This window comes from Megalobrama amblycephala, linkage group LG24, assembly GCF_018812025.1.
Source record: "Megalobrama amblycephala isolate DHTTF-2021 linkage group LG24, ASM1881202v1, whole genome shotgun sequence".
NCBI classification, from domain to species: Eukaryota; Metazoa; Chordata; class Actinopteri; order Cypriniformes; family Xenocyprididae; genus Megalobrama; species Megalobrama amblycephala.
In genome coordinates this window covers 1521358-1548430 of record NC_063067.1, presented here as the reverse complement: position 1 = coordinate 1548430, position 27073 = coordinate 1521358, and the positions used below count along the sequence as shown (strand labels likewise).

The following is a 27073-nucleotide window of genomic DNA, read 5'->3' as shown; positions in this document are numbered from 1 at the left end:
ATTAAATAATTATTTTAATGAATATTTAAATATAATTAAATAAATAAATATCGGCAGTGGAATTAAAGGTTCATCCGGTCGTTGTCGTGTACTTCCGGTTGGGCTCTGGTTTAAATGTAAGATTAACATAAACAGACATAAAACGATGCAAGTAAGTCGACGCTGTTTGGACAGAATATTCTCGATCGTGAGTATAAGACGCTACAGAAAATACAGCTGCTCATGATGTAATCTTATGTACAGATTTGGGTATTTTAATAAATTATTGAAGATATATAGGCTAATTAAGAAGGTAGATAATAGTAACGTTAGCTTTTCCAATGAACCAAAACGATAATGGTTTTAGTTTTAAGAAAAAAGACAAGAGTAGAGATACAATCTTATAATCTTCTTTAATACAGAAGATGAAGGAAAGTTTGTGTTGCTGTAGGTTCTTGTGTTCGTGGTTCTGCTGTCCTGGGGCTTCGTCATCTACGGCACACGAATCGCCGCCCAATGGGAGCTGGAGAAGAGGGAACAGATCAAGACGTGAATCAACAACAAACATGACTTCCGTCGATACAGACTCATCTAAAGCCCGTATCAGAGGAAACACCCTTAAACCAGCAGAGATCTGGAGGTCCAGACTGAATCAACGCCAGAACTGTGTTTAGAATAATGTGTGATTTATTTATATTCCTCTTCTTGATTTGTTTTATTCAACGATGTAAATACTTCAATTTTTAAATATATATTTTTCAAACAGAAAGTGTTTTTCTTATTAATATTTGATCTAACACTGTATTTTTTTTTGTCAGATCCTAAGAAAAATATTTAATAAAAAATGTAAACATGTTTTGTTTTCATTACATTAAATGATTTACATACTTACATTTTGTAATATGTTTTTCAAACAAAAAGGCTTTTCATTTTTTTTTATTTTTTATGTAATGACATTTTTCTTTAGATCTGACACTTTTTTTCTAAAAATAATTATTTATATATATATATATATATATATATATATATATATATATATATATATATATATATATATATATATATATATATATAAATCCGATGAAAATCCCTTTATTAATTAAATAATTATTTTTTCTTCAGACCTGACACTGTATGCTTTTGGTCAGATCTAAAGCAAACAATAGTTAGCCTATTTAATAATAATAATAATAATAATAATAATGATGTTTAAAAAAACTAAAATTCAGGATGAATCAATGCCAGAAATGTGTTTAGAATTTCTGGTAAATAATGTGTGTTTATATATATATCAACGATGTAAATACCTCAATTTTGAAATATGTTTTTCAAACATTTTTTTAATTAAATAATTCCTTTTCTTTAGATCTCACCAAAATATAGGGTAAAAAAAACAAAAACAAAATATTATTAATTTTTTAAATTACTTAAACATGTTTCTCAAACAACAAGGTTCTTTATTCATTTTTTATGAAATAATTATTCTTTAGATCTGACCCTGTATTTCTGCTATACTATCAGCCACTAGGTGGTGCAGTGCACTAGATAGGCACACTACACTGGGCTCGTGTGGAGATCTGAGGAAAGAACGTGGAATATTCCAGTATGTCTGTTATTTGTTGGTTATGTGTGTTCATGCAAAGATAATAAACACCAGACAGAACTGAAAGCAGTCTTAGAAAGGTAATACAAAGAAATTAACTTGTCAAAACGCAGTCATTAATTAATGTTGGCAGTGTGGTTGTGTGCTTTTTCATAATTGAGAGACTATTGTAGTTTTTATTAATATGTTTTTATTTTTATGTTTTTCATTTCAGTTATTTTGTTGTGTTTTGTCATTTGCTATTAAAAAAAAAAAATCACCGTAGGAGTGTACACGTCACGATCCTGAAGCGCGAATCTCAGTCATTCAAATTTCAACGGTTATTGTGACGGTCCGTCTGAGGAGAATCTCTTCAGTTTTAGTTATTTTTAAACATAAACTTAAATGAAAAAGAGATGCTACTTTGGCAACTGGCTGAAGAAACAAGTACGTTTTTATGTTTTATTTGATTTTAGTTAACGTTTTTCAAATTAAAAATTTTATATACAGTTGTGCTCAAAAGTTTACATACCCTTGCAGAATCTGCAAAATGTTAATTATTTTAACAAAATAAGAGGGATCATGCAAAATGTGTGTTCTTTTTTATTTAGTACTGTCCTGAATAAGATATTTTGCATAAAGATGTTTACATATAGTCAAAAATAGCCGAATTTATAAAAATGACCCGTTACATAGCCCGTGATTCTTAATACTGTGTGTGGTTACCTGGATGATCTACAGCTGTTTTTGTGTTTTGTGATGGTTGTTCATGAGTCTCTTGTTTGTCCTGAGCAGTTAAACTGAGCTCTGTTCTTCAGAAAAATCCTCCAGATCCTGCAGATTCTTCAGTTTTCAAGCATTCTTTGCATATTTGAACCCTTTCCAGCAATGACTGAATGATTTTGAGATCCATCTATTCACACTCAGAACAACTGAGGAACTCAAACACAACTATTAAAAAAGGTTCAAACATTCACTGATGGTCCAGAAGGAAACACGATGCATTAAGAGCCGGGGGTTGAATGATTTTTTTAAAGAGATTAAGTTCTTGTTGTTTCTTTATAGGTTTCGGTTTAAGGCTTCTGTAAAGCTCCAGAGGATGGATTTCTAAAGCACCAGAGAACTAAGTGTTTGAGGTAGGCTAACTTAGATGAAGATCATCATCACGCTCATGTAGTTTGTGATGCAGGTTTGTTTGCGGCTCTCAGAGGCTTTCATGTGTCTCTCTCTCGTGTTCTCTCTGTGATGTTAATGAAATGATTGAGTGAATGGCTCTTTTGTGCTCGTGCGGTGCTCACGCATTTCATTAGCGAGACCCTTCAGACGACCTGATTATTCCTCTCAGCACAGAAAAGCTCTCGGCCCGTGTGCGTCTCTTTCACATTTATAATCTGTGTTTGTGTGTGTGTGTTTTAGTCACGTCTGCAGCGGGAAACTGCACCTGTAGGACCGAGGTCTGTGTATATATATGATGTTATACACATGATCTACAAAAAAAAAAAAAAAAAAGAACTTAATATGTCGTTTCACACACAATATGGACAGTTATTTTGTTTATTTTTGCTGAGCAGGACCACAAACCCATTAATTGCACTCATCATCAGCAATGGTTCGTTTCTTCTGCTCACCAAGACTGCATTTATTTGATCAAAAATACAGTAAAATAGTCAAATATTATTATTTGAATAAATTTTAAAATGTAATTTGTTGCTATATATAATAAAATGCAGTACAAATCTAGTTTATAAATTATATTTTAAATTATATAATTCGTTCAAAAACATTAAAAATAGTAATGTTTCCAAACTTTTGACTGGTAGTGTATATATATATATATATATATATACACACACACAATATCATGTAAATACAAAGCTATATGAATATGGTAATCATTCAGTATTATGGTACACATCAAAACACCATGGTGTTTTCTCCATCTAATACTACCACATATTAGCTTCATGGTACTATGCATTTATTTGATCAAAAATACAGTAAAAACAGTGAAATATTATTATTTGAATACATTTTAAAATGTAATTTGTTGCTATATATAATAAAATGCAGTACAAATCTAATTTAAGTGTTTTTTAAGTGCTTCCAAATAGTTTTTTTACTAGACAAGGAATGATATTGATTGAATCATTTTAATTTCATCAGTATAACATTGACTGAAAAAGACAAATTCTTCAATAGTTTCATTCGTTCATTTAAGAGGCTTCTCAGTGTGATCATTACAGATGAAATAGTGCTTTATGATATTGTGTGTCTGCATCAGCTGCAGTCGACATGTGTGACGGACCTTCACGGGCAGCCTGTCTCTCTCTCTCTCTCTCTCTCTCTCTCTCTCTCTCTCTCTCTCTGTCTGTTATAATTAAACACATATGTGTCTCTCTCTCTTATGCACTTCATTTGCTGAAGAGCTTCTTATTCAGATCAGCACCTGAGTCCATATATATTCTCTCTCTGTAACCCAGATACTGTTCATCCCCCTCTTCACCATGCATTCATTTATGTTGTGTGAATGTGTTTGCATAATTGTGTGTAAATATGAAATGTTTAAGTGTGTATTTGTTATTTCAGTGGCATGAAGGAATATTTGAAACATTACGGTTGTTTTTAGTACCGTTCAAAAGTTTGGGGTCAGTAAGATTTTAATGTTTTTGAAAGAAGTATTTTCTGCTGCATTTATTTGATCAAAAATACAGTAAAAATTGTGAAATATTATTACAATTTAAAATAACTGTTTTCTATGTGAATATATAGTAAAGTGTAATTTATTCCTGTGATCAAAGCTGAATTTTCAGCATCATTACTCCAGTCTTCAGTGTCACATGATCCTTCAGAAATCATTCTGATATGATGATTTGATGCTCAAGAAACATTTATGATTATTATCAATGTTTAAGACAACTTCATATTTTTGTGGAAACTGTGATACATTTTATTCTTCAGGATTCTTTGATGAAAAGAAAGTTCAAAAGAACAGCATTTATTTTAAATGAAATCTTTTGTAACATTATAAATGTCTTTACACTCACATTTCATCAGGGTTAGTTCACCCAAAAATGAAAATTATGTCATTACTTACCCTCATGTCGTTCCACAGCCGTACGACCTTCGTTCATCTTCCGAACACAAATTAAGCCATTTTTGCAATGACAATCCGATGGCTCAGTGAGGCCTGCAAGATAGCTAACACTTTCAGATGCCCAAAAAGCTACTAAAAACATATTTAAATCAGTTCATGTAACTACAGTGGTTCAACCTAAATATTATAAAGCAACGAGAATATTTTTTGTGCGCCAAAAATAACAAAATAGCGACTTTATTCAACAATATCTAGTGATGGCAGATTTCAAAACACTGCTTCATGAAGCTTTACAAATCTTTTGTTTCAAATCAGTGGTTCAGAGCGTCAAAATCACGATTCGTTACATCATAAGTGTTTTGAAACTTCAATAGTTCACGTGATTTTGGCGCTCCGAACCACCGATTAGAAACAAAAGATTCATAAGCTTCATGAAGCAGAGTTTTGAAATTGCCCATCACTAGATATTCTTGAATAAAGTCGCTATTTTGTTATTTTTGGCACACAAAGTATTCTCGTGGCTTTATAATATTAATATTGAACCACTGTACTCACATGAACTGATTTAAATATGTTTTTAGTACATTAATGGATCTTGAGAGAGGAAATGTCATTGCTGGCTATGCAGGCCTCACTGAGCCATTGGATTTCATCAAAAATATCTTAATTTGTGTTCTGAAGATGAACGAAGCTGACATGAGGGTGAGTAATTAATGACATTATTTTCATTTTTGAGTGAACTAACCCTTTAATGCATTCTTTATTCTGAATAAAAGTATTACTTTCTTTAAAAAAAAAAAAAAAATCTTACTGACCTCAAACTGAGTTTCATAAAATAAAATATCACCATCATTATATATGCATTTGTGTTTTTTTATTTTTATTTTTTATAAATAAATATATATTACCAGTACTTCACTATTTACTATTATTGGATCTTTCTCCATTGTTCTGATGCTACAAACACTGAATGATCAAACGAGGAGAACATACAGAAGAAAAGCGATTACAGTTATGGTCAGTTAAGTCAGTTTTTCTAACCAATAATAAACATCAGCTAAACTACAGTTCACTGTGATGTTGAAGTATTTTACTGTGGTCATTAATGATCAAGCAGGACACAAACCTCTAACTCTATATTTACTCGTAGAAACAAAACTCTAGGGTTCTTGACTCAATTTTGAAGAACACTTTATGCCAAAAAGGTTCAATATATGGAGAATGTCTTAAATGATTGCATAACACTTTCATGTTTAACCAGTTATTTCAATTTTTTCTAGTGATAAAGTATGTTCAGAGCTGCTTAATTCTTGAAATTTAATTAAAATGAAACATAAATCAAAATAAATTAATTAAAACTAAATCCATATAATGATGCCATGATGGGGAACCCATAAAATGTTCTATATGTGCCTGACAGAACCCTTTATGATTCTATTTAGAGCCTTTTCTTCTGAGGACAGACTTCCTGCTGTTGAAGTACAGAAGTGTGTTCATGCGTGTGTGTGTGTGTGTGTCAGTCTGCGTCACACAGGAGGTCAGTGCTGTCAGAGCTGCTGAGGACTCCTGGGATACTGGAAAAATCCTCTTTCTGGTTCTCTGGGGCGCTCACGGGTCCCTCGCACTCCTGCAGCATCAAGGGTTTCTTGGCATCTTTATTGGGAGCTGAAGAATGTTTCTCTTCCAGCCAGTAAGTCACCATGTCACCTTTACCCTGAGAAAACACAAGTCAAGTTTATTTGTATAGCGCTTTTCACAATACACAATGTTTACAATGTTTCAGTTTTTAACAATGTATTTGAAACATTGTTACACTGAATTGTAAACATTGTATTTGAAGAACTGTAACACTGTATTTAAATCATTGTAACATTTAATTTGCAACACAGTAAACATTGTAACGTATTTGAAACATTGTAACACTGAATTGTAAACATTGTAACACTGGATTGTAAACATTGTAACGTATTTAAATCATTGTAACATTGAATTTGCAACACAGTAAACATTGTAACGTATTTGAAACATTGTAACACTGAATTGTAAACATTGTAACACTGGATTGTAAACATTGTAACGTATTTAAATCATTGTAACATTGAATTTGCAACACAGTAAACATTGTAACGTATTTGAAACATTGTAACACTGAATTGTAAACATTGTAACACTGGATTGTAAACATTGTAACGTATTTAAATCATTGTAACATTGAATTTGCAACACTGTGAACATTGTAACATTGTATTTGAAACATTGTAACACTGGATTGTAAACATTGTAACATTGTATTTGAAACACTAACATTGTATTTAAAACATTGACATTGTAAACATTTGAAACACTGTAAACATTGCAACATTGTATTTGAAATATTGTAACATGTTTCAAATACAAGTGTTACAAGGTTTACAGTATTTCAAATAAATGTTACATTTTGAATACAATCTTTCAGTGTTTTAAATACAATGTTTACAATGCAATACTTCAAAGCAGCTTCACAGAAAATCGTGTCAACGCCCGATTTACTTTTTTTTCTTGCATGTCATATGCGGGGCTTCGTATTTTCCCAACAAAATTGAATGCTTAACTATTACAGTATTTAGAAAAGCTTACTAAATTCTGATTATGATTGCGTGGCTGTAAGCATCAGAACAGGAGCGTGTCTCACCTTCACCTGTAACACACCTCTGCAGGTGAGCACGTATCCGCCGATCTCCTCCAGCAGGTAAAACGCACTGGAGCTGCACTGGATCTTCAGCGCTACACACAAAACCATCCATTAAACCATGACGAGGAAACAGCACTCTAAAACACACTACAGAGATGCTTTTCTTACCTTCGCTGGTCGACTCCATGCGGGACGCAGTGTTCACCGTGTCTCCAAACAGACAATATCTCGGCATCTTAGTTCCCACAACTCCTGCTACTACTGGACCTGAAGATGCCATCAGAAAGATACAGATAAAACCAGACTGGAACCACACAAAGATCTCTCACAACCAACGACTGATCACTGACGTCACAGCAGAGTAATTTTGGCATGATTCAGATACTATTATAGTTTTTAGAAAATATTTTGAATTTAAGTGTAAATTTGTAGATGTTCATAGTGACTTTAATGTGGACCTGAGTGTATTCCAGCGCGGATCTGGAGTTGGGTTTGTGGTCTGTGGGGGATTCTGAAGGTCTTGCAGACGGACACCAGGTCCAGAGCCATGCTGGCGATCTCAGATGCGTGCAGAATCCCGTTCTCCATCGGGACACCGGACACCACCATATCTGCATTACACAAAATCACAAATATCAATTAACAAACCTTCATAAATTATATTTATTTACACTTATGTTAAAGAAGGTATTAACTACTTTGAACTACTTAAAATGATCATTTACTGTCACATTGACCTTTATTGTATGGACAAAAAGACATTTTTCAAAGTATCTTTTATGTTCCACTAAAAGAAAGAAAGTCACGTAGGTTTGGAATGACACAAAGGTAAGTAAGGGTGAACTGTCCTCTCTTCCCAGTCTGTCAGTAACGCTCTGTTTAGTTCCTGTCTCTATGAAGCCCCTCCTTCTGAAAAAAGCACAATGTGCTCTGATTGGTCGGCTGGAGCAGTGTGTTGTGATTGGTGTTTGGGAAATGTCCCGCCCCTTACCATAACCGCCAGTTTCAACACACTACTAACTAACTCAACCAGGCCCCGCCCCTTTATTCTGCATATTAATTATTTAAATGAGGAATATCGTGAAAAAAAAACGCAAGATGGAGGCGTTTCAGGAAGTTCAGAAACACTGACATTGATATAGAGAATAACTCCCGCCTTTTTCATGCTTAAATAGCAACATTACACACTAAAGAAAGATGAAGCACAATTGTACGGTTCTATTTATCTATTTTAATTTCAGTTTGGTGTAATTTGTTAAGTGACATACATGCATCGCCGATGGTTTCCACTTTATAAACGTCGTAGTTGTCGATGATCTCGTCGAAGGTGGTGTAGAGTTTGTTAAGGAAGTCGACCACCTGGTAAGGAGTGCTAGTGCTGGACAACTGAGTGAATCCCACAATATCACTGAGAAAATGAAGGGAAGACACACAAAGATACAGCGGAAACAGAGTTTGAGTTAACTCAATTTCTGCACACTAACAAATGCTTTCATCGTAACAGTGCAAATGTGATGTAAGTAAGAGATTTGTGGAATAAAACGGGAGTTTTGGTGCGAGTCCAGAACTCAGTCACTGATAAACTGGCTCTGTTTGATTGACAGCTCCAGCGATTGTAAAGGGAGCGTTCTTTGATCGCTTTCTATATATAATTTAGTCACCGTTTTAATACACAGTTTTTGTCAAGTTTGATGAAAAAGAAGTGGTAACACTTTACAATAAGATTACATTAAATGTTAGTTAATGCATTAGTTAAGTTAACATTACTAAAATGAAAAGTTTTATCTGTTAATACTATTTAGAGGACCTGAGCTAACAAACTAAAAATGAACAGTTGTATTTTTATTAATAAATGTTAGCAAAGACTAATAAATGTTGTAACAAGTGTGTTTGTGTGTGTGCACATTTACCTGAAGAACACGGTGGCGCTGACGTAACTCTGGGCTTGCATCGGTTTTCCCTGTCGCAGGTCATCAGCTACCTGTTTAGGCAGCATACCTGAAACACACAAACACACACCTGCTGTAAAACTCACAAACACACTGACACACATCACTGAAACACTTATCATCTCACTGGCGTTACAATACTGTAAAGTTTTAGGATTAGGATCAGGGTTTAAAGACAATTAATATTCAGTAATATTATCAATTTAACTGCGCTGACACTTTGATTGTGAGTGCAGTGCGCTTGCAGAGAGACTACACTATCTTCTGATTGGCTATGATTTTGGATCGATTTAGTTGCGAGTGCAGTGCACTTGCAGAGAGACTCCGCCCACAAGCTCTTCTGATTGGCTGTGATTTTGGATCGATTTGGTTGCGAGTGCAGTGCACTTGCAGAGAGACTCCGCCCACAAGCTCTTCTGATTGGCTGTGATTTTGGATCGATTTGGTTGCGAGTGCAGTGCACTTACAGAGAGACTCCGCCCACACACTCTTCTGATTGGCTGTGATTTTGGATCGATTTGGTTGCGAGTGCAGTGCACTTGCAGAGAGACTCCGCCCACAAGCTCTTCTGATTGGCTATGATTTTTGATCGATTTGGTGGCAAGTGCAGTGCACTTGCAGAGAGACTCCGCCCACAAGCTCTTCTGATTGGCTGTGATTTTGGATCGATTTGGTTGCGAGTGCAGTGCGCTTGCAGAGAGACTCCGCCCACACACACTTCTGATTGGCTGTGATTTTGGATCGATTTGGTTGCGAGTGCAGTGCACTTGCAGAGAGACTCCGCCCACAAGCTCTTCTGATTGGCTGTGATTTTGGATCGATTTGGTTGCGAGTGCAGTGCACTTGCAGAGAGACTCCGCCCACACACACTTCTGATTGGCTGTGATTTTGGATCGATTTGGTTGCGAGTGCAGTGCACTTGCAGAGAGACTCCGCCCACACACACTTCTGATTGGCTGTGATTTTGGATCGATTTGGTTGCGAGTGCAGTGCGCTTGCAGAGAGACTCCGCCCACACAGCACTTCTGATTGGCTGTGATTTTGGATCGATTTGGTTGCGAGTGCAGTGCACTTGCAGAGAGACTCCGCCCACAAGCTCTTCTGATTGGCTGTGATTTTGGATCGATTTGGTTGCGAGTGCAGTGCACTTGCAGAGAGACTCCGCCCACACACACTTCTGATTGGCTGTGATTTTGGATCGATTTGGTTGCGAGTGCAGTGCACTTGCAGAGAGACTCCGCCCACACACACTTCTGATTGGCTGTGATTTTGGATCGATTTGGTTGCGAGTGCAGTGCACTTGCAGAGAGACTCCGCCCACAAGCTCTTCTGATTGGCTATGATTTTGGATCGAATTTGGTTGCGAGTGCAGTGCACTTGCAGAGAGACTCCGCCCACAAGCTCTTCTTCTGATTGGCTGTGATTTTGGATCGATTTGGTTGGCGAAGTGCAGTGCACTTGCAGAGAGACTCCGCCCACACACTCTTCTGATTGGCTGTGATTTTGGATCGATTTAGGTTGCGAGTGCAGTGCACTTGCAGAGAGACTCCGCCCACAAGCTCTTCTGATTGGCTATGATTTTGGATCAATTTAGTTGCGAGTGCAGTGCACTTGCAGAGAGACTCCGCCCACAAGCTCTTCTGATTGGCTATGATTTTGGATCAATTTAGTTGCGAGTGCAGTGCACTTGCAGAGAGACTCCGCCCACACACACTTCTGATTGGCTGTGATTTTGGATCGATTTGGTTGCGAGTGCAGTGCACTTGCAGAGAGACTCCGCCCACAAGCTCTTCTGATTGGCTGTGATTTTGGATCGATTTGGTTGCGAGTGCAGTGCACTTGCAGAGAGACTCCGCCCACACACACTTCTGATTGGCTGTGATTTTGGATCGATTTGGTTGCGAGTGCAGTGCACTTACAGAGAGACTCCGCCCACACACACTTCTGATTGGCTGTGATTTTGGATTGATTTTGTTGTGTCTTGTAGTTGCATCGCATCTGATGTGGACAGACAAACTGCTTGTCGCTAGAATAATTATTGCATAGCGTCTGGTTATTACACGGTGTTACAGCTGAAATTTAATTAACTTGAATTGATGAATTGCCTTTACATTTGGAGTCGTAACAGCACTATACAAATAAAAGTGAAATGACTTGACTCGATTTATTTTTTACGTTCAGGTCAATGAATTGTCACGTCATTAGTATTAGATGTGTGTTGTGTAACATTAGTGTTCGTTTACTGTAAAGCAGTCTGTCGGTCTTCTGTTTCTCCAGCATCAGATCTTGTGTCCGTTCGCCGACCAGAACCTCCAGATGTTTACTGTACTTCTCCATCTACAAAACAAAATCCAACAAAATCAACAAAATCCAACAAAAAACCTCCGGTGTGTGTGTGTGTGTGTGTGTGTTGGACTGACCAGCTCCATCATCATGTCTACAGGACTGACTTTGTGCGGGTTAATTTTGTTGACAAACTTGCGGATCTGCTCAAAGGTGGGCCGGTGGGTGGGGTTATGAGCACGGCATCGACGAATCAGCTGATAGCATGAAAACAGGATGAAAGGAAGAGAACCAGAGAGATACATGGTAAAAATAAGAGGAAAGTTCATATGGCTGAAAGAACTGGGAATTTTTTTTCTCCCCACATTACTGTAATGACAATTTGCAGTAGAAAGTGCAAGTAAATTGCATTCAAGGCATGTACAGTTGTTGAATTGCAAGGTAAATCACTTTAGATAAAAAAAGTTGTTGCAATGTTTCTCTGATGATGTGTTTACTGGCACGAGGGCAGGGCAACCTGTCACTCACATGAGATCCACCAATAGCAAACAACAACCATCCAATCAATTCTCCACAGACAAAATCAAGCCCCGCCCTACATTTGTTCTTATTCCAGAAGCCGTTTAAAAAAATTATCTCAATCAGTTCTAAAACAGACTTTATTTTCTTTAAGTAATATATTTTTTCTTTTGGTTTGAATGTTTTCATGAGACTAGTACAGATTTTGGCGGTTCACACACCTCAGCGTATTCAGCAGGGCAGGGGCAGGTGCTGTCGGCTTTTCCCGAAATCAGCTCCGGCAGCGGAGGACACCAGGCACACTCCAGAGAGCCGTCCTCCACCTGACACACACACATTGGTTTTCCATGTTTTATATATATATATAATATATAAGTGGAAAAACTATTATTTTAAACCATCATTCTAAGCTCTGTCTGAAATGATCTGTTTTTAAGGCGCGGCTCCTTTAAGGCGTGTCAGTAAACACCCACTGTTATGATTGGCTAACGTCAATGAATAGGAAACAGTATCAACGCCCACTCACAGCTCAGATCCGATACAGTTTGCTGCTTCATCTGTCAACAAAAGTTTCTTTGCGAACTCTCCAATACACTGTGCCTCATTTACAAAATAAAATGCTCCGAACAAACATAATCCTCCGACGCGCTCTGGAACGCCAGTGTAGACAGCATCAGTCATTATAATGGCTTCTATTTCCTTTTGACGTGACACTCACATCCAATAAAGGCAAATGTCAGCTGTTAAGCGACTGAGCGCCAGTGGGTGGGGCCTGTGGTGTGATGATGTATAACTATTGGATGTGTTGCTCTGGAGGCGTGAATATGCAAATGTATTTGCCCCATGTCACAGAACCTGCAATATCAAAACAAGCTGTTTTTGGAGCTTGATTAATTAAATGCTTCGTTTATAATAAGGAGGATGTTTTAAAGGGGTCATTTTCCTTGAGCTTTTGACAGGTTAGGAGACTTGATCAGGATACAGGATCCTTTTAAAGGATCCTAATGCTAGGAATATGGTTATTTTAAACAATGTGAATGTCTCAGTTGAGCTTTATTTATTTGTATTCGGTACATTTCACTGTGGATTCTTTAGTAAATCAATCACATTTCGGCATTATCAGACTTTTACGATATGGACTCGACAGTAATGCAACAACATGTAAGTAACTGTTAATTCTAATGCCTGATCTGATATATAATCATTCATAAATAGTCAACTTGGATAAGGATGAAAATAATCTGTTATTCAAACTGATTAAATTATATATAGAAAGCGTTCAAAGAACGCTCCCTTTACAATCACTGGAGCTGTCAATCAAACACAGTGAGTTTATCAGTTCTGGACTCGAAACTCCCATTTTATTCAAAGAATCTCTTAGTTACATTGTGTTTGCACTGTTAGTTATGATGAAAGCATTCATTAGTGTGCAGAAATTGACAATCAATCAATAATCACAACAGACGTTTACACACATGCTCACCGGCACTGGATCGTTCCGGGTCGCAATCTCCAATAAGATGATTGAATAGCTGCAAATGAAAATCAATGATAATCGTTATGATATTGTGTGTTTGTGAACCTGAAGCCCCATTTAAAGGAAGATGCGTGTTGTTAGCGTGTGCACCTGAACACGTCTCCGGCCAGCGTGGGCTCCTGGCTGCCGCTCTGGGCTTCAGGCGGCGTGTAAACCTCCTTCAGTCTCTGCTGGTACGTGCTGAGCGGCTCCGCGCAGTCCTCGCGCCGGAAAACCCACAGACAGTAATCTGCTCAGACCACAGACAGTGAGTTACTGACAGCGCAGGTGTGTTTGAGTTGTGTGACAGAGATGCTCTCGCCATACCTGTGATCTTACACACCCAGCGGTCGTCGATCACGCAGTTGGCGGACTTCAGTCGTCCGTGGCAGATCTTAAACTGATGCAGATACGACATCCCACGGGCGATGTCTGTAGCGAAGGAGAACCTGCAAACACACACAAACTTGTAATTACTTGAGTGTGTGTACGTGTGCAAGAGTGTGTGTGTGTGTGTATATGAACCTGAAGCCCCAGTTTAAGGGAATCTCGTCGTTCAGCAGGACGTCGTTCAGGCTTCCTTTAGGGCAGTACTCTGTTATTATGGCGACGTTGGGAACCTCCACACAACCTCCAAAGAACTTACAGAGGTTCGGATGGTCCAGTTCCCTGAAAACAAACACAAACAGCTGGATCGTACTGATGATCACGAGATGGACAATGATGTCGTGTTCGTGTCATTCTCACCTGACTTGCTTCACCTCTTGGCGAATCGTCTTCGAGAGGGAAAAAGATTTCGTTTTTATTTTCTTGATGGCAACAGTTCGTCCGTCACTGAAAAGATGAAGAGAATTAATAACATTATATATTTTAAATGTTTTCAACATAATCATAAATGTTTCTTGAGCATCAAATCATCATATCAGAATGATTTCTGAAGGATCATGTGACACTGAAGACTGGAGTAATGATGCTGAAAATTCAGCTTTGATCACAGAAATAAATTATATTCTACTATATATTCACATAGAAAACAGCTGTTTTAAATTGTAAAAATATTTCACTATTTTTACTGCATTTTTGATCAAATAAATTCAGCTCTGTTGAGCAGAAGAGACTTCTCTCAAATCTCTCAAAACAATGTTTGTACTCACTAGATGCCGGTCTGTGTGTAGAGTTGTTTGCGTGTCGTGGCGGCGCCCGTGTAGGAGCTCAGGCCCGTCACACAGCTGGCGTTAGAGTCGCTGTGCGCCGCTGGGACGCTCATGATGCTGCCCATGGTCGCCCGAGCAATGTAATCTGAACACACACACACACATTAGACACTGAAACACAAACAAACACACACACACACACACACACACACACGGGTTCTCGCTCACCTTGTTTAATCTGACTGAAGTCGATGATCCAGCTCTCATCCCAGAAGAGTTTCTGTTTCTGATATTTAAACCACTGCAAACACACAAACATCATCATCATCATCATACTAATAGTAAATGATTCAATGCATATATAAAATTCCCTTATATATATGTGGGTCAAAGACGCGACAGGTCTTTTTTTTTTGTTGTCCAAAGGCCTTAATAATAATAAAAAACACAGATATGACATCCAAAGTATGTAAGGTAGTACAACAAGATCTTTTTTATTGAATCCAAAAGGTTTTAATTATATTTTGCTTCATATAAAGGTATTTTAAAGATTTTGAAGTGTTAAAAGGTCATTCGGTTTAACCGTCCAACCGTTCATTTGTGAATAAACTATCTTAAAATGTAATAAATGTATATATTTTTTATTCTGGCATGATTTTATAACATCATATATCAACATAGTGCAAAATGGTGTTAAAATTATGTGTAGAAATCGTTGCTTTGTTATGAGAAAGAAAAATAAATTTTATTGATGTCATTCGGAGTAACCAATATAAAGAGACCATTTTGGATCAAGCCACGCGGCCAATATCATGTGACAGGATGTGACATCATTCAGACATATGCAAAGGACCACATGGTCATGAAGCAAAGTAACTAACTCTCTCTTAACTATTTGATAAATTCATGTTTTACTCGTTCATACGCATGTCCCGAAACATCAGGTCATTTGGTGACCGTTAAATCGGAAATGTTGTAATATTTTAAAAACTTGTATTAAATATAAATTGTTTAATTGTCCTTTTGCTAGATATCAGCCTGTTAGTATTGTTTGAAAATATCGTCATTCGGTATAACCAAAATTTTGGTTAAACTTTTTTGGTGACAAATTTTGTCCATCTTGTAAAAAATGACAAAATCAGTGTTAATTGATTATAAAAACCACATAATCTCATTGTTAACACGCTCACCATGGCACTGGTGATGAAGCTGATGATGACGAAGGTGACAGTGAGGGCGATAGCGGCTCGTACAGCAGAACTGAGAGGACAGTCGCCACAGTCGGCGGGACACGTGGAGCAGCTCTCCTCCTCCTCACACACACCGTCACCACACACTGAAAACACACAAACTGTGTTTGAATAATGCCAGTGTTTCGATGTTAAATTAATTATTCATTAACAGTTTGGTTATTAAAGGCATGAAAATTATCCCATGATTCACTCACCCTCAAGCCATCCTAGGTGTATATGAGTATCTTCTTTCAGACGAACACAATCAGAGTTATATTAAAAATCTACTGGCTCTTCCAAGCTTTATAATGGGAGTGAATGGGGGCCGAGATTTTGAAGCCCAAAAAAGCACATCCATCCATCATAAAAGTAATCCACACGACTCCAGGCAGTTAATAAAGGCCTTCTGAAACAAAGTGATGCATTTTTGAAAGAAAAATATCTATATTTATAACTTTATAGACTATAATCACTAGCGTGGATTACTTTTATGATGGACGGATGCGCTTTTTTGGGCTTCAAAATCTCGACCTCCATTCACTGCCATTATAAAGCTTGGAAGAGCCAGGATATTTATTAATATAACTTTAATTGTGTTTGACTTAAAGAAGATAGTCATATGCACCTATGATGGCTTGAGGTTGAGTAAATCATGGATAATTTTCATTTCAGGGTAAACTAACCTTTTAATATTTTTGAAAAATGATTTTATTATATACACTAATGTTCAAAAGGTCTCTTCTGCTCACCAAAGCTGTATTTATTTGATCAAAAATACAGTAAAAATAGTGAAATATTTTTCCAATTGAAAACATCTGTTTTCTATGTGAATATATAGTAAAGTGTAATTTATTTCTGTGATCAAAGCTGAATTTTCAGCATCATTACTCCAGTCTTCAGGGTCACATGATCCTTCAGAAATCATTCTAATATGCTGATTTGCTGCTCAAGAAACATTTCTGATTATTATCAATGTTGAAAACAGTTGTGCGGATTCACATTTTGTGTACACACACACACACACACACACACACACACAGATACAGTACTGATAGCGGGCAGGACGGTGCTCTTGGCCTCCAGTGCGACCTGCATGTTTCCCACACGGATGTGAGCGATCAGGGACGTCAATCCCTCGTGAAACAGAACCACCTGAACACAGAGATCACAACACTGACATGAAGTACCAAATGGGTGGGTGTGTGTGTGTGTGTGTGTGTGTGTGTGTGTGTCTGTGGAGGACCTTGGCGCTCCAGTTGGTCTGGGTCATTGTTCCAGAAGTGGAGATGGTGTGAGTGAATATACGGCCGTCGTCGGGGATCCAGGGGCCGCAGATTCGCTCCTCAGCTTGTTTCTACAGAACGAACACAAACACAATGTCGGTGAGCTTCCTTCAGTGGCTTTTTATTCAGCAGCTTTATTTTTACATTTTGTACCATGTATCCCATGGGGCAGGAGTGGATGTTGGCATGATGGATGCAGCAGTTTTCTCCGTTTGCATCCTTCCAGTTAGTGGGACATTCGTGCTGCTCACAGAAGCGCCGAGCTTCAGCTGGATCTGTGATGGACCTGATGGAGAACAGATGAACACTCCATCAACACTGTATCAACCAGGACACACTATCTATCTATCTATCTATCTATCTATCTATCTATCTATCTATCTATCTGCCTGTCTGTCCATCTGTCTGTCTGTCTGTCTATCCATCTGCCTGTCTGTCTATCCATCTGTCTGTCTGTCTATCCATCTGTCTGTCTGTCTATCCATCTGCCTGTCTGTCTATCCATCTGTCTGTCTGTCTATCCATCTGTCTGTCTATCCATCTTTCTGTCTGTCTATCCATCTGCCTGTCTATCCATCTGTCTATCCATCTTTCTGTCTGTCTATCAATCTTTCTGTCTGTCTGTCTATCCATCTGTCTGTCTGTCTATCCATCTGTCTGTCTGTCTATCCATCTGCCTGTCTGTCTGTCTGTCTATCTATCCATCTGCCTGTCTGTCTATCCATCTGTCTGTCTATCCATCTTTCTGTCTGTCTATCCATCTGCCTGTCTATCCATCTGCCTGTCTGTCTGTCTGTCTGTCTATCCATCTGCCTGTCTGTCTATCCATCTGTCTGTCTGTCTATCCATCTGTCTGTCTGTCTGTCTATCCATCTGCCTGTCTGTCTGTCTGTCTATCTATCCATCTGCCTGTCTGTCTATCCATCTGTCTGTCTATCCATCTTTCTGTCTGTCTATCCATCTGTCTGTCTGTCTATCCATCTGTCTGTCTGTCTATCCATCTGCCTGTCTGTCTGTCTGTCTATCTATCCATCTGCCTGTCTGTCTATCCATCTGTCTGTCTGTCTATCCATCTGCCTGTCTGTCTGTCTGTCTATCTATCCATCTGCCTGTCTGTCTATCCATCTGCCTGTCTATCCATCTGTCATCCATCTTTCTGTCTGTCTGTCTATCTGTCTATCCGTCTGCCTGTCTGTCTATCCGTCTGTCTGTCTATCCATCTGTCTGTCTATCCATCTGTCTGTCTATCCATCTTTCTGTCTGTCTATCCATCTGTCTGTCTGTCTATCCATCTGTATGTCTGTCTATCCATCTGTATGTCTGTCTATCCGTCTGTCTGTCTGTCTGTCTGTCTATCCATCTGTCTATCCGTCTGTCTGTCTGTCTATCCATCTGTCTGTCTGTCTGTCTGTCTATCCATCTGTCTATCCGTCTGTCTGTCTGTCTATCCATCTGTCTGTCTGTCTGTCTGTCTATCCATCTGTCTGTCTATCCGTCTGTCTGTCTGTCTGTCTGTCTATCCGTCTGTCTGTCTGTCTATCCGTCTGTCTGTCTATCCGTCTGTCTATCCATCTGTCTGCCTGTCTGTCTGTCTATCTATCCATCTGTCTGTCTGTCTATCCGTCTGTCTGTCTGTCTATCTGTCTGTCTGTCTGTCTGTCTATCCATCTGTCTGCCTGTCTGTCTGTCTATCTATCCATCTGTCTGTCTGTCTATCCGTCTGTCTGTCTATCCATCTGTCTGTCTGTCTATCCGTCTGTCTGTCTGTCTATCCGTCTGACTATCCATCTGTCTGTCTGTCTATCCGTCTGTCTGTCTGTCTATCCGTCTGTCTATCCATCTGTCTGTCTGTCTATCTATCCATCTGTCTCTCTGTCTATCCATCTGTCTATCCGTCTGAATATCCATCTGTCTCTCTGTCTATCCATCTGTCTATCCGTCTGACTATCCATCTGTCTCTCTGTCTATCCATCTGTCTATCCGTCTGACTATCCATCTGTCTGTCTGTCTATCCATCTGACTATCCATCTGTCTGTCTGTCTATCCGTCTGTCTGTCTATCCGTCTGTCTATCCATCTGTCTGCCTGTCTGTCTGTCTGTCTATCCGTCTGTCTGTCTGTCTATCCGTCTGTCTGTCTGTCTGTCTGTCTGTCTATCCGTCTGTCTGTCTGTCTGTCTATCTATCCATCTGTCTCTGTCTATCCATCTGTCTATCCGTCTGACTATCCATCTGTCTGCCTGTCTATCCGTCTGTCTATCCGTCTGTCTGTCTGTCTATCCATCTGTCTGTCTGTCTATCCGTCTGACTATCCATCTGTCTGTCTGTCTATCCGTCTGTCTATCCATCTGTCTGTCTTTTTTCAGGTTGCAGTAGATATGAGATCATGATACCGGTGTATGAAGATGTCATTGTCGATGGCCCACTGGTAAAACTCATCTCTGACGGTCACAGAGTAAATAACAGTGAAGTCTTCACCGCTCAGAACCTTCTCTGGAGGACGCAGGACCCACGCCATCTCTAGACCTACACACACACACACACACACACACACACACACACACACACACACACACGTGCATTAGGTTTCCATGTTTTATGGGGATTATCTCCCCTAAATCTACCCATCACAGAAAACTTAAGTGACAATATTCATGCAACAATGTTTATTACAGAAGAAAACCTGTCTGCTTTAAGAAACATTCTACAATCCTAATTTTAAGACTCTACTTAAATAAAACTATGAAGTTTCTCGGCACAGGTGTGTGTATGTGAGTGTGTGTGTGAGTGTGTGTCGCACCTCCGCAGTCGATCATGTTGAGTTCATCTGGTTTGTCCAGAGGCCAGCAGTCATATTCACTGTTATCTAGATCATGCCATCCAAACACACACATCACAAAACACATCTGCAACAACAACAACAACAACACACAGGTTATTCAGCAGCTCATCTGTGACTCATATTAAACTTCTACCCTACTTTTGAAGATAATGTAAAGAGCTCTTACCACACAGATGTAGAGAGATCTGCTCATGTCGACAGATGCAGCCGCTGCTGTTGCTGCTCTGAAGGTTGTGAGACTGTAATGAGATTCAGACTGAAGGATGAAGATGATGAGGGTTTCTGCACATGCGTCCTTCATTTAGACACCACGATTAAAACACATTTACATACTTTCATATTATTCACATGTTTGTTTGAACTGTTACTAGTGTCAGTAAAACATCATCAGATATATATGTGAATAAGTTTTAAGTTGTTTCTTAAATTGTGTGTGTGTAGCCTATATAAGACTCTTAAAAGCGACACAAAGTAATTTGAGTTGACTGAATTTCTTTATTTATAAATAATAATTTATTATATATAGTTAAAATCGCTTCTAATGAAAGTGTGTTTGATGTGTCGAGCGTGTTCGTGATTTAGTGTGTATTGTTTTAGTGCTCGGATCGGGATAGAATGAGTAGTTTTAAAAGTGGAAACGCGTCTCCATCTAGTGGTTGAAATGAAAATCTGCAGCAACCTGAAAATATTTTTTACATGAACACCTAAATTATTTTCTGCATTCACGTTTATGTGAAATAAGTTAATCAGTTGCTCTGACTCTGATTTTATTTTTTTTGTTTGTTTATTTTCATTTAATTATACTTTTAATTGAAGTTTGCATGTGTGTTTTATATATATATATATATTTTTTTTTTTGGCTACTTGTATTAAAGAATCATATCAATCACATCAGTTTATTTTTCAGGGTATAAAAACAAATACATGATTGATACATGGTTTTCTACATGATTATTATTATTATTTCCTGTGTTCCTCCTTTCACAGCCTCTCTTTCACAGCAGATAGATCATCATTCTGAGTTAAATGTGTTCAAACGTCTTAAAATCTGTGTGGAGCTTTAAGATCGTCACTAACAAACACCTTTTTCTGCAATTAAGCAAACTTTTCCCGGTGTTATTCTATTAAATTTAGTTTTTGTGTGTGTTCAACTGTTCAGAACTGTGCTAGATAACCATGTGCTGATTATCATCTTTGAGCGGCTCAAAAGTGTTGAAAATTGTCACTACCGAAACATGTGGTGAAGTTTCGGTAGTGACATCATTGTTTTCATTTTAGTCATTTGATACAATTTAGTTTGTTTTCTATGTACAGCTGTTCAGAGCTGTGTTAGATAACCATGTGCTGATTAGAATCCCTCAAAAATATCTAAAATTGTCACTACCGAAACATGTCATCATTGTTTTTGTAGTGACAAAGGGAACACATAATCATTTATTTGGGGGAAATAAACAAAATTTTAGTACAGTTATGCAAATCATTAGTATTTTAATATGTTTTAGTATGTGAGTTAAATTGTGTCATGTGATGTGTCACTACCAACACATTACTGTCACGACTGAAACTGTGCATCACGACCGAAACATGGATGTTTTGTCAGAAATAAAGTATATTGAATGATCAACTCAGATGTTATTATAGTGTTTTGTTCAATGTTTATTCAAACTAATGAATCCTTCACTTTGAAATCAGTTTGATAAACTTTATGACTTTTACAAAGAAAAATTGGATTCAAAATACAACAAATCTCATAAATTACACTTGAAATATTGTTAAAATTGTACTTGTTGTTGATTTACCTTTTTTTTAAAAATATCAAAAAATGTATTTACGAGGTAGATGTAAACAAAATCTTAATATCTCAATGTGACCCTTCTTATTAAATTATTTATTATTGTGTTTTGGTAGTGACAAATTTGGAGAGAGGAAAAATATTCCAAAACTTTCAGAAAATACAATATGAGAATTAACTGCACAATTACTAGAAATGTGTAGTTTGGATATTATACAATTTACATACATACAAAATTATATATAAAATATGTAAAAATGTAATATAAAATATGTACAACAGCTATAGCTACAAATTATAATTATTATATATAAATATATAATTGTGTGGCTAATTTTAGAGTAATACTAAGAGTGAATATAAAGAGTAATAATAATTGCTAATTTTACTCTTATTGCTTTTGACGCGGACACGCGCACGCGCGCGCGCACAGAGGGCGGAAATGCAGCGGATGTCGGTGATTTTAAAGCGGAGCTGCAGGATCACAGTGAGTGAATTTACTAAGTAAAATTCGTTTCTACTTTACCGTCTGTATTCGTGTTTATTCGGGATTATTCGCGCTCATTTGTTTGTCTCGCTCGTGTGTGTGTGCGCGCACTCCCGATGGCGTGACGCTTTATTTGATAACAATGTTTAATACACCTAACAAAGAGATTAACATGTATAATTTAAGAGCTGTAATTAATGTTAAATCGAATTTTAAAGGAGAGGAAGTTCCGCTATAAGATAGTAGGTTGTTTCTTCGCTAAAGCGGATCACGGAAGATAAACGATAATAGTGTTAAACATGATTTTATCATCAAATAAGCTCTATAAAGGCTCTGGTCATTCTCAGGGTCAGTGTGTTTGTGAATGTCTGCTTCTGTGTGGCCCGGTGGATCATCCGGCTTTATTCGGTACCGCTTTGTTTATAGAGGGTAAATCAACTTCCGGTTGATAGACGTTTTTGAGAATATCACCATGGTAACCATACTTTTCCGCCAAAATACCATAGTTTCTGCCATTTACAAAAAAAGTGTATTTTTTTTCACATGTACCATGTAAATATCATGATCTACGAATAGGATAATCATTAAATACCAGCATAATTAATAAGCATAGTAACAGTTATTTGGGGAAGAAATGCTGAAACAGAAGCTGAAAGAGGAAGCTCTCATGATGTGATATGATTGGTTGTGTTCAGGCTCTGCTGGCTCGTGATGGGGAAGCACTTCTTCAGTGAGACGGACATCAAGAGCGCTTGGGAGCTGGTGTCGACGGCGTTCTGGCAGAGATACCCGAACCCATACAGGTACAGACACCCCGTCACAGTCACCCCCAAAAATCATGTTCTTCCTCACTATTTTTGTCTTGTTTTCCAGTCCAAATATCTAAACATTCTTAAATCATACATTTCCTTGAGAAGCAAAACGATTTGTTTTGTGAAAGTGACAATTTTTGGTTCCTAGAACGTTCTTTTTTAAGGGTAGTTGTTGGTTGGCCAGGAAAGTTTTGTTAAAGGGTTAGTTCACCCAAAAATGAAAATAATGTCATTAATTACTCACCCTCATGTCGTTCCACACTCGTAAGACCTTCGTTCATCTTCAGAACACAAATTAAGATATTTTTGATGAAATCCGATGGCTCGGATTGAGTACAGTGGTTCAATATTAATGTTATAAAGCGACGAGAATATTTTTGGTGCGGCAAAAAAACAAAATAATGACTTATATAGTGATGGTCGATTTCAAAACACTGCTTCATGAAGCATCGGAGCGTTATGAATCTTTTGTGTCGAATCATGATTCGGATCGCGTGTCAAACCGCCAAACTGCTGAAATCATGTGACTTTGGCCCTCCAAAACGCTGATTCGATACACTGATTCATTTGTGCTCCGAAGCTTCCTGAAGCAGTGTTTTGAAATCGACCATCACTATATAAGTCGTTATTTTGTTTTTTTGCCGCACCAAAAATATTCTCGTCACTTTATAATATTAATATGTAACCACTGTACTCACATGAACTGATTTAAATATGTTTTTAGTACATTAATGGATCTTGAGAGAGGAAATGTCATTGCTGGCTATGCAGACCTCACTGAGCCATTGGATTTCATCAAAAATATCTTAATTTGTGTTCTGAAGATTAACGAAGGTCTTACGGGTGTGGAACGACATGAGGGTGAGTAATGACAGAATTTTCATTTTTGGGTGAACTAACCCTTTAACGAAAATAGAATGTTAGTTTTTTGTTTGTAGAACGTTATTATAACATTATTTTAACATATTCTAACATTCCCAGAACATTAATTTTTGGTTGCCAGAACGTTCTTTTTTAAGATTTGTTTTTTGTTCGGAAAGTTTTCATTTTTGGTTTGTAGAATGTTATTTTAACATTATTTTACCGTTCCACTAACATTATTATAACATTCCCAGAATGTTCTTTTTTTAATGTTTGTTTTTGGTTCTGAAAGTTCTCTTAATGGAAAAAGAACATTCGTTTTTGGTTTGTAGAATGTTATTCTAATGTTATTATAACGTTATTATAATATTCCCAGAACGTTAGTTTTTGGTTCCCAGAACATTCTTTTTTAACGGAAACAGAACATTAATTTTTTGTTTGTAGAACGTTATTCTTATGTTATTTTAATGTTCCCAGAATGTTAGTTTTTGTCTCCCATAATGTTCTTTTTTAAGGTTAGATTTTGGTTAGCCAGGAAAGTTTTCTTAACAGAAATAAAATGTTAGTTTTTGCTTTGTAGAACATTATTCTAACGTTATTTTACCATTCCCTGACATTATTATAACATTCCCAGTACGTTAGTTTTTGGTTCCCAGAACGTTCTTTTTTTAAGATTTGTTGTTGGTTAGCCAAGAAAGTTTTCTTAATAGACATAGAATGTTAGTTTTTGGTTTGTAGAACGTTATTCTAATGTTCATATGGAAGATTAAATAAGATTAAATTTGTCCATTTATATGTAAGATTTACTAGATTTCTCAGAGTAACCAGATTCTTCAGCACCAAATAACAATGACTTCAACACAATCTATGGTTTTTAAAATATGAAATTTATTCATACACATTAAAATATGAACAAACAATTATTTGACTTAAAGTAGTATTTATCAGTATTTATTTCTTACCACTGAATTGTACAGTTTAGCAGGACTTGCTTCTTTTTCTTCTGTCCGTAAACAAAAACTTAATTAAAATAATTAAAATCGGTACCGGATCTTGATTAAAATCATGATCTCTTCAATCAGGCACGTCAAATAATGTTTTCTCTCAAATCTATATTAATTTTATGTAATTATTCAATAAACAGATTGTTAAAACAAAATGACTGTTAATTTTAAAGGTTAGTCAACATGGATATAAAAAATGACCTAAAAATAACCACTAGGGAACATTCTGTACAAGTTAATTTTAGTTTATTTAAAAATAACTCCCTGCAGCATTCTGGGAACATTGTTTTATGGTTGCAAAATAATAACCAAATACTAACATTAGGGGAATAGGGGAATGTTCTGTGTTTGCTGGGTATATATATATATGTGTAATATATATTTATGCATAATTTGCAATAAAAGATATAAAATATTTCTACATACATAATTAACATCAATAGTTTTATATTTCCAAGTTGTTTTCAATTTGATTGTCATTCGCAGTGCATCATGGGATTGTAGTTCTTTCCCTCATTAAAGCCGTTTTTCACTGATGTTTTGCTTCAAATCCAAGTTTGTAATGTTGCAATCCCCCCCGCAGCAGGTGAATTTTGTTTTACCATGTTTTTACCGTGTTCCTCTCAGTAATCACGTTCTGACAGAGGACGTCGTTTTTCGCGAGGTGACGTCAGACAACCGCCTCCTGTCCCGGCGGCTCTTCACAAAGACCAATCGCATGCCTCGCTGGGCGGAGCGCTTCTTCCCGGGGAATCTGTCGCGTACGGTTTACATCATCGAGGATTCTGTCGTCGACCCCGGAAACAGAAGCCTCACCACGCTGACCTGGAACGTGAATCACGCCACATTTATGGTAAACGACATGTCCATGTCATCCGAGATGTTCATGTCTGTCTTTCTTCAGTCAAAAAGAAATTATGCACGAATGCACTGATCCAATATACTGTTACACACTCGTTTTCCTTCTGTTTACTTAAGACATATGTTTGTGAATGTTCTCCAAAAAGGCATTTTGAGCTTTATTTAAAGCTGACGTGTGTGTGTGTGTGTGTGTGTGTGTTACCAGCGTGTGGTGGAGCGCTGTGTGTTTCTCGGCGAGCGGGATCGGCCCATCTGGACACGGATCACCAGAGAAGCCTGGATCTCATCAGGACTCTTCGGCCTTTCCAGACCGATACAGGTAAACCATCAGCCGTGTGATCAGCAGACACATTTCCTGTCAACTTTCTGCCTTCACCAACAACAACGGCCCAAACACTAAAAAACAAGCAAGAGAAAAGATATTTAGAGATTGGAAGTTGACCTGAACGTTCACAAGTTAGTGTGTCAGAGAACCGTTGGTGTGAAATGTGGCTCTTGTCAGCATTAAACGTTAATAGTGTCTCTTCTTCTTCCTGTAGGAGTTTGGTTTGGCCAGATTCAGGAGTAATCAGGCGAAAGCTATGAAGGGTTTGGAGCACGCGCTGTCAAATCTACAGAGTAAGAAATATATTAATAAATGTTTTATGTGTGTAAATGAAAGATTAAATCAAGTAATATTAGTGTTAGTTCCTCTTTCCACTGGTGTTCATCAGTGTTAAATGTGACAGAAAGTAAGTATTATCATGTTTTCTGTGTGTCCTTCGATTCAGACGCTTCGACCGCATCTCATGGAGATTCTGCGGAGAAACACAAGAACCTGAATTCAGCCTCCAAAGCCCAGAAACCCCAGCAATACATCTGATCAATATAAACAGAGTGAACTTCATGAAACCTGTCGGGTAACATATCCTGGTCACGAGAAAATCACGCCTATTTTCATGTGATTATTTTTATGACAATTCTCAAGACTGTACGGAAGCTCATTTACACCAAATAAGAAAAAACACTTAATTATGACATTAAAAGACATAATTATGACATACTTAAATCGAAATTATGACATACAAAGACAAAATTATGACACAAAAAGCTGAAAATCAAAATTTTGACTTGTCAATTTCGATTTTTTGTCATAATTATGACTTTTATTTTTG

The 27073-nt window shown here is 37.4% G+C and overlaps 2 protein-coding genes and 1 long non-coding RNA gene across 3 annotated transcripts; 2 read left to right on the top strand and 1 right to left on the bottom strand.

Moving 5' to 3' along the window:
- The first annotated feature begins 68 nt into the window (after window positions 1-68).
- On the top strand, window positions 69-834 carry LOC125260162. Its single transcript, XR_007182978.1, has 2 exons — window positions 69-187; window positions 431-834. It is a non-coding gene; the product is annotated as an uncharacterized LOC125260162 (long non-coding RNA).
- A 4680-nt stretch (window positions 835-5514) lies between these two features.
- LOC125260715 (atrial natriuretic peptide receptor 1-like) lies at window positions 5515-20866 on the bottom strand. The gene is made up of 23 exons (XM_048179203.1): window positions 20269-20866; window positions 20061-20166; window positions 19654-19786; window positions 17416-17548; window positions 17223-17333; window positions 17029-17131; window positions 15938-16083; window positions 14976-15048; window positions 14748-14892; window positions 14341-14427; window positions 14119-14262; window positions 13921-14042; window positions 13705-13843; window positions 13561-13609; window positions 12299-12400; window positions 11696-11815; window positions 11519-11612; window positions 9237-9324; window positions 8595-8734; window positions 7785-7937; window positions 7495-7593; window positions 7327-7418; window positions 5515-6369 (listed from the first exon to the last, which is right to left on the bottom strand). The coding sequence occupies exons 1-23, from the start codon at window positions 20401-20403 to the stop codon at window positions 6172-6174; spliced, it is 2712 nt and encodes a 903-aa protein (XP_048035160.1). The 5' UTR covers window positions 20404-20866; the 3' UTR covers window positions 5515-6171.
- A 1398-nt stretch (window positions 20867-22264) lies between these two features.
- prelid1b (PRELI domain containing 1b) lies at window positions 22265-27037 on the top strand. The gene is made up of 6 exons (XM_048177891.1): window positions 22265-22381; window positions 23077-23184; window positions 25686-25911; window positions 26125-26238; window positions 26459-26537; window positions 26690-27037. The coding sequence occupies exons 2-6, from the start codon at window positions 23093-23095 to the stop codon at window positions 26779-26781; spliced, it is 603 nt and encodes a 200-aa protein (XP_048033848.1). The 5' UTR covers window positions 22265-22381; window positions 23077-23092; the 3' UTR covers window positions 26782-27037.
- The last annotated feature ends 36 nt before the right edge of the window (window positions 27038-27073 follow it).

What these genes read in the sequence shown, in the direction of transcription:
- LOC125260715 (XM_048179203.1), bottom strand. Translation starts at nt 20,403, where the DNA reads ATGAAGGACGCATGTGCAGAAACCCTCATCATCTTCATCCTTCAGTCT. An exon ending in CACCGTCCTGCCCGCTATCA is followed by an intron (nt 16,084 to 17,028) that starts GTACTGTATCTG and finishes GTGTGTTTTCAG; the next exon opens with TGTGTGGTGACGGTGTGTGT. An exon ending in CTGGCCGGAGACGTGTTCAG is followed by an intron (nt 13,610 to 13,704) that starts GTGCACACGCTA and finishes TTTCATTTGCAG; the next exon opens with CTATTCAATCATCTTATTGG.
- prelid1b (XM_048177891.1), top strand. Translation starts at nt 23,093, where the DNA reads ATGGGGAAGCACTTCTTCAGTGAGACGGACATCAAGAGCGCTTGGGAG. An exon ending in GCCTTTCCAGACCGATACAG is followed by an intron (nt 26,239 to 26,458) that starts GTAAACCATCAG and finishes TTCTTCCTGTAG; the next exon opens with GAGTTTGGTTTGGCCAGATT. An exon ending in CGCGCTGTCAAATCTACAGA is followed by an intron (nt 26,538 to 26,689) that starts GTAAGAAATATA and finishes CCTTCGATTCAG; the next exon opens with ACGCTTCGACCGCATCTCAT.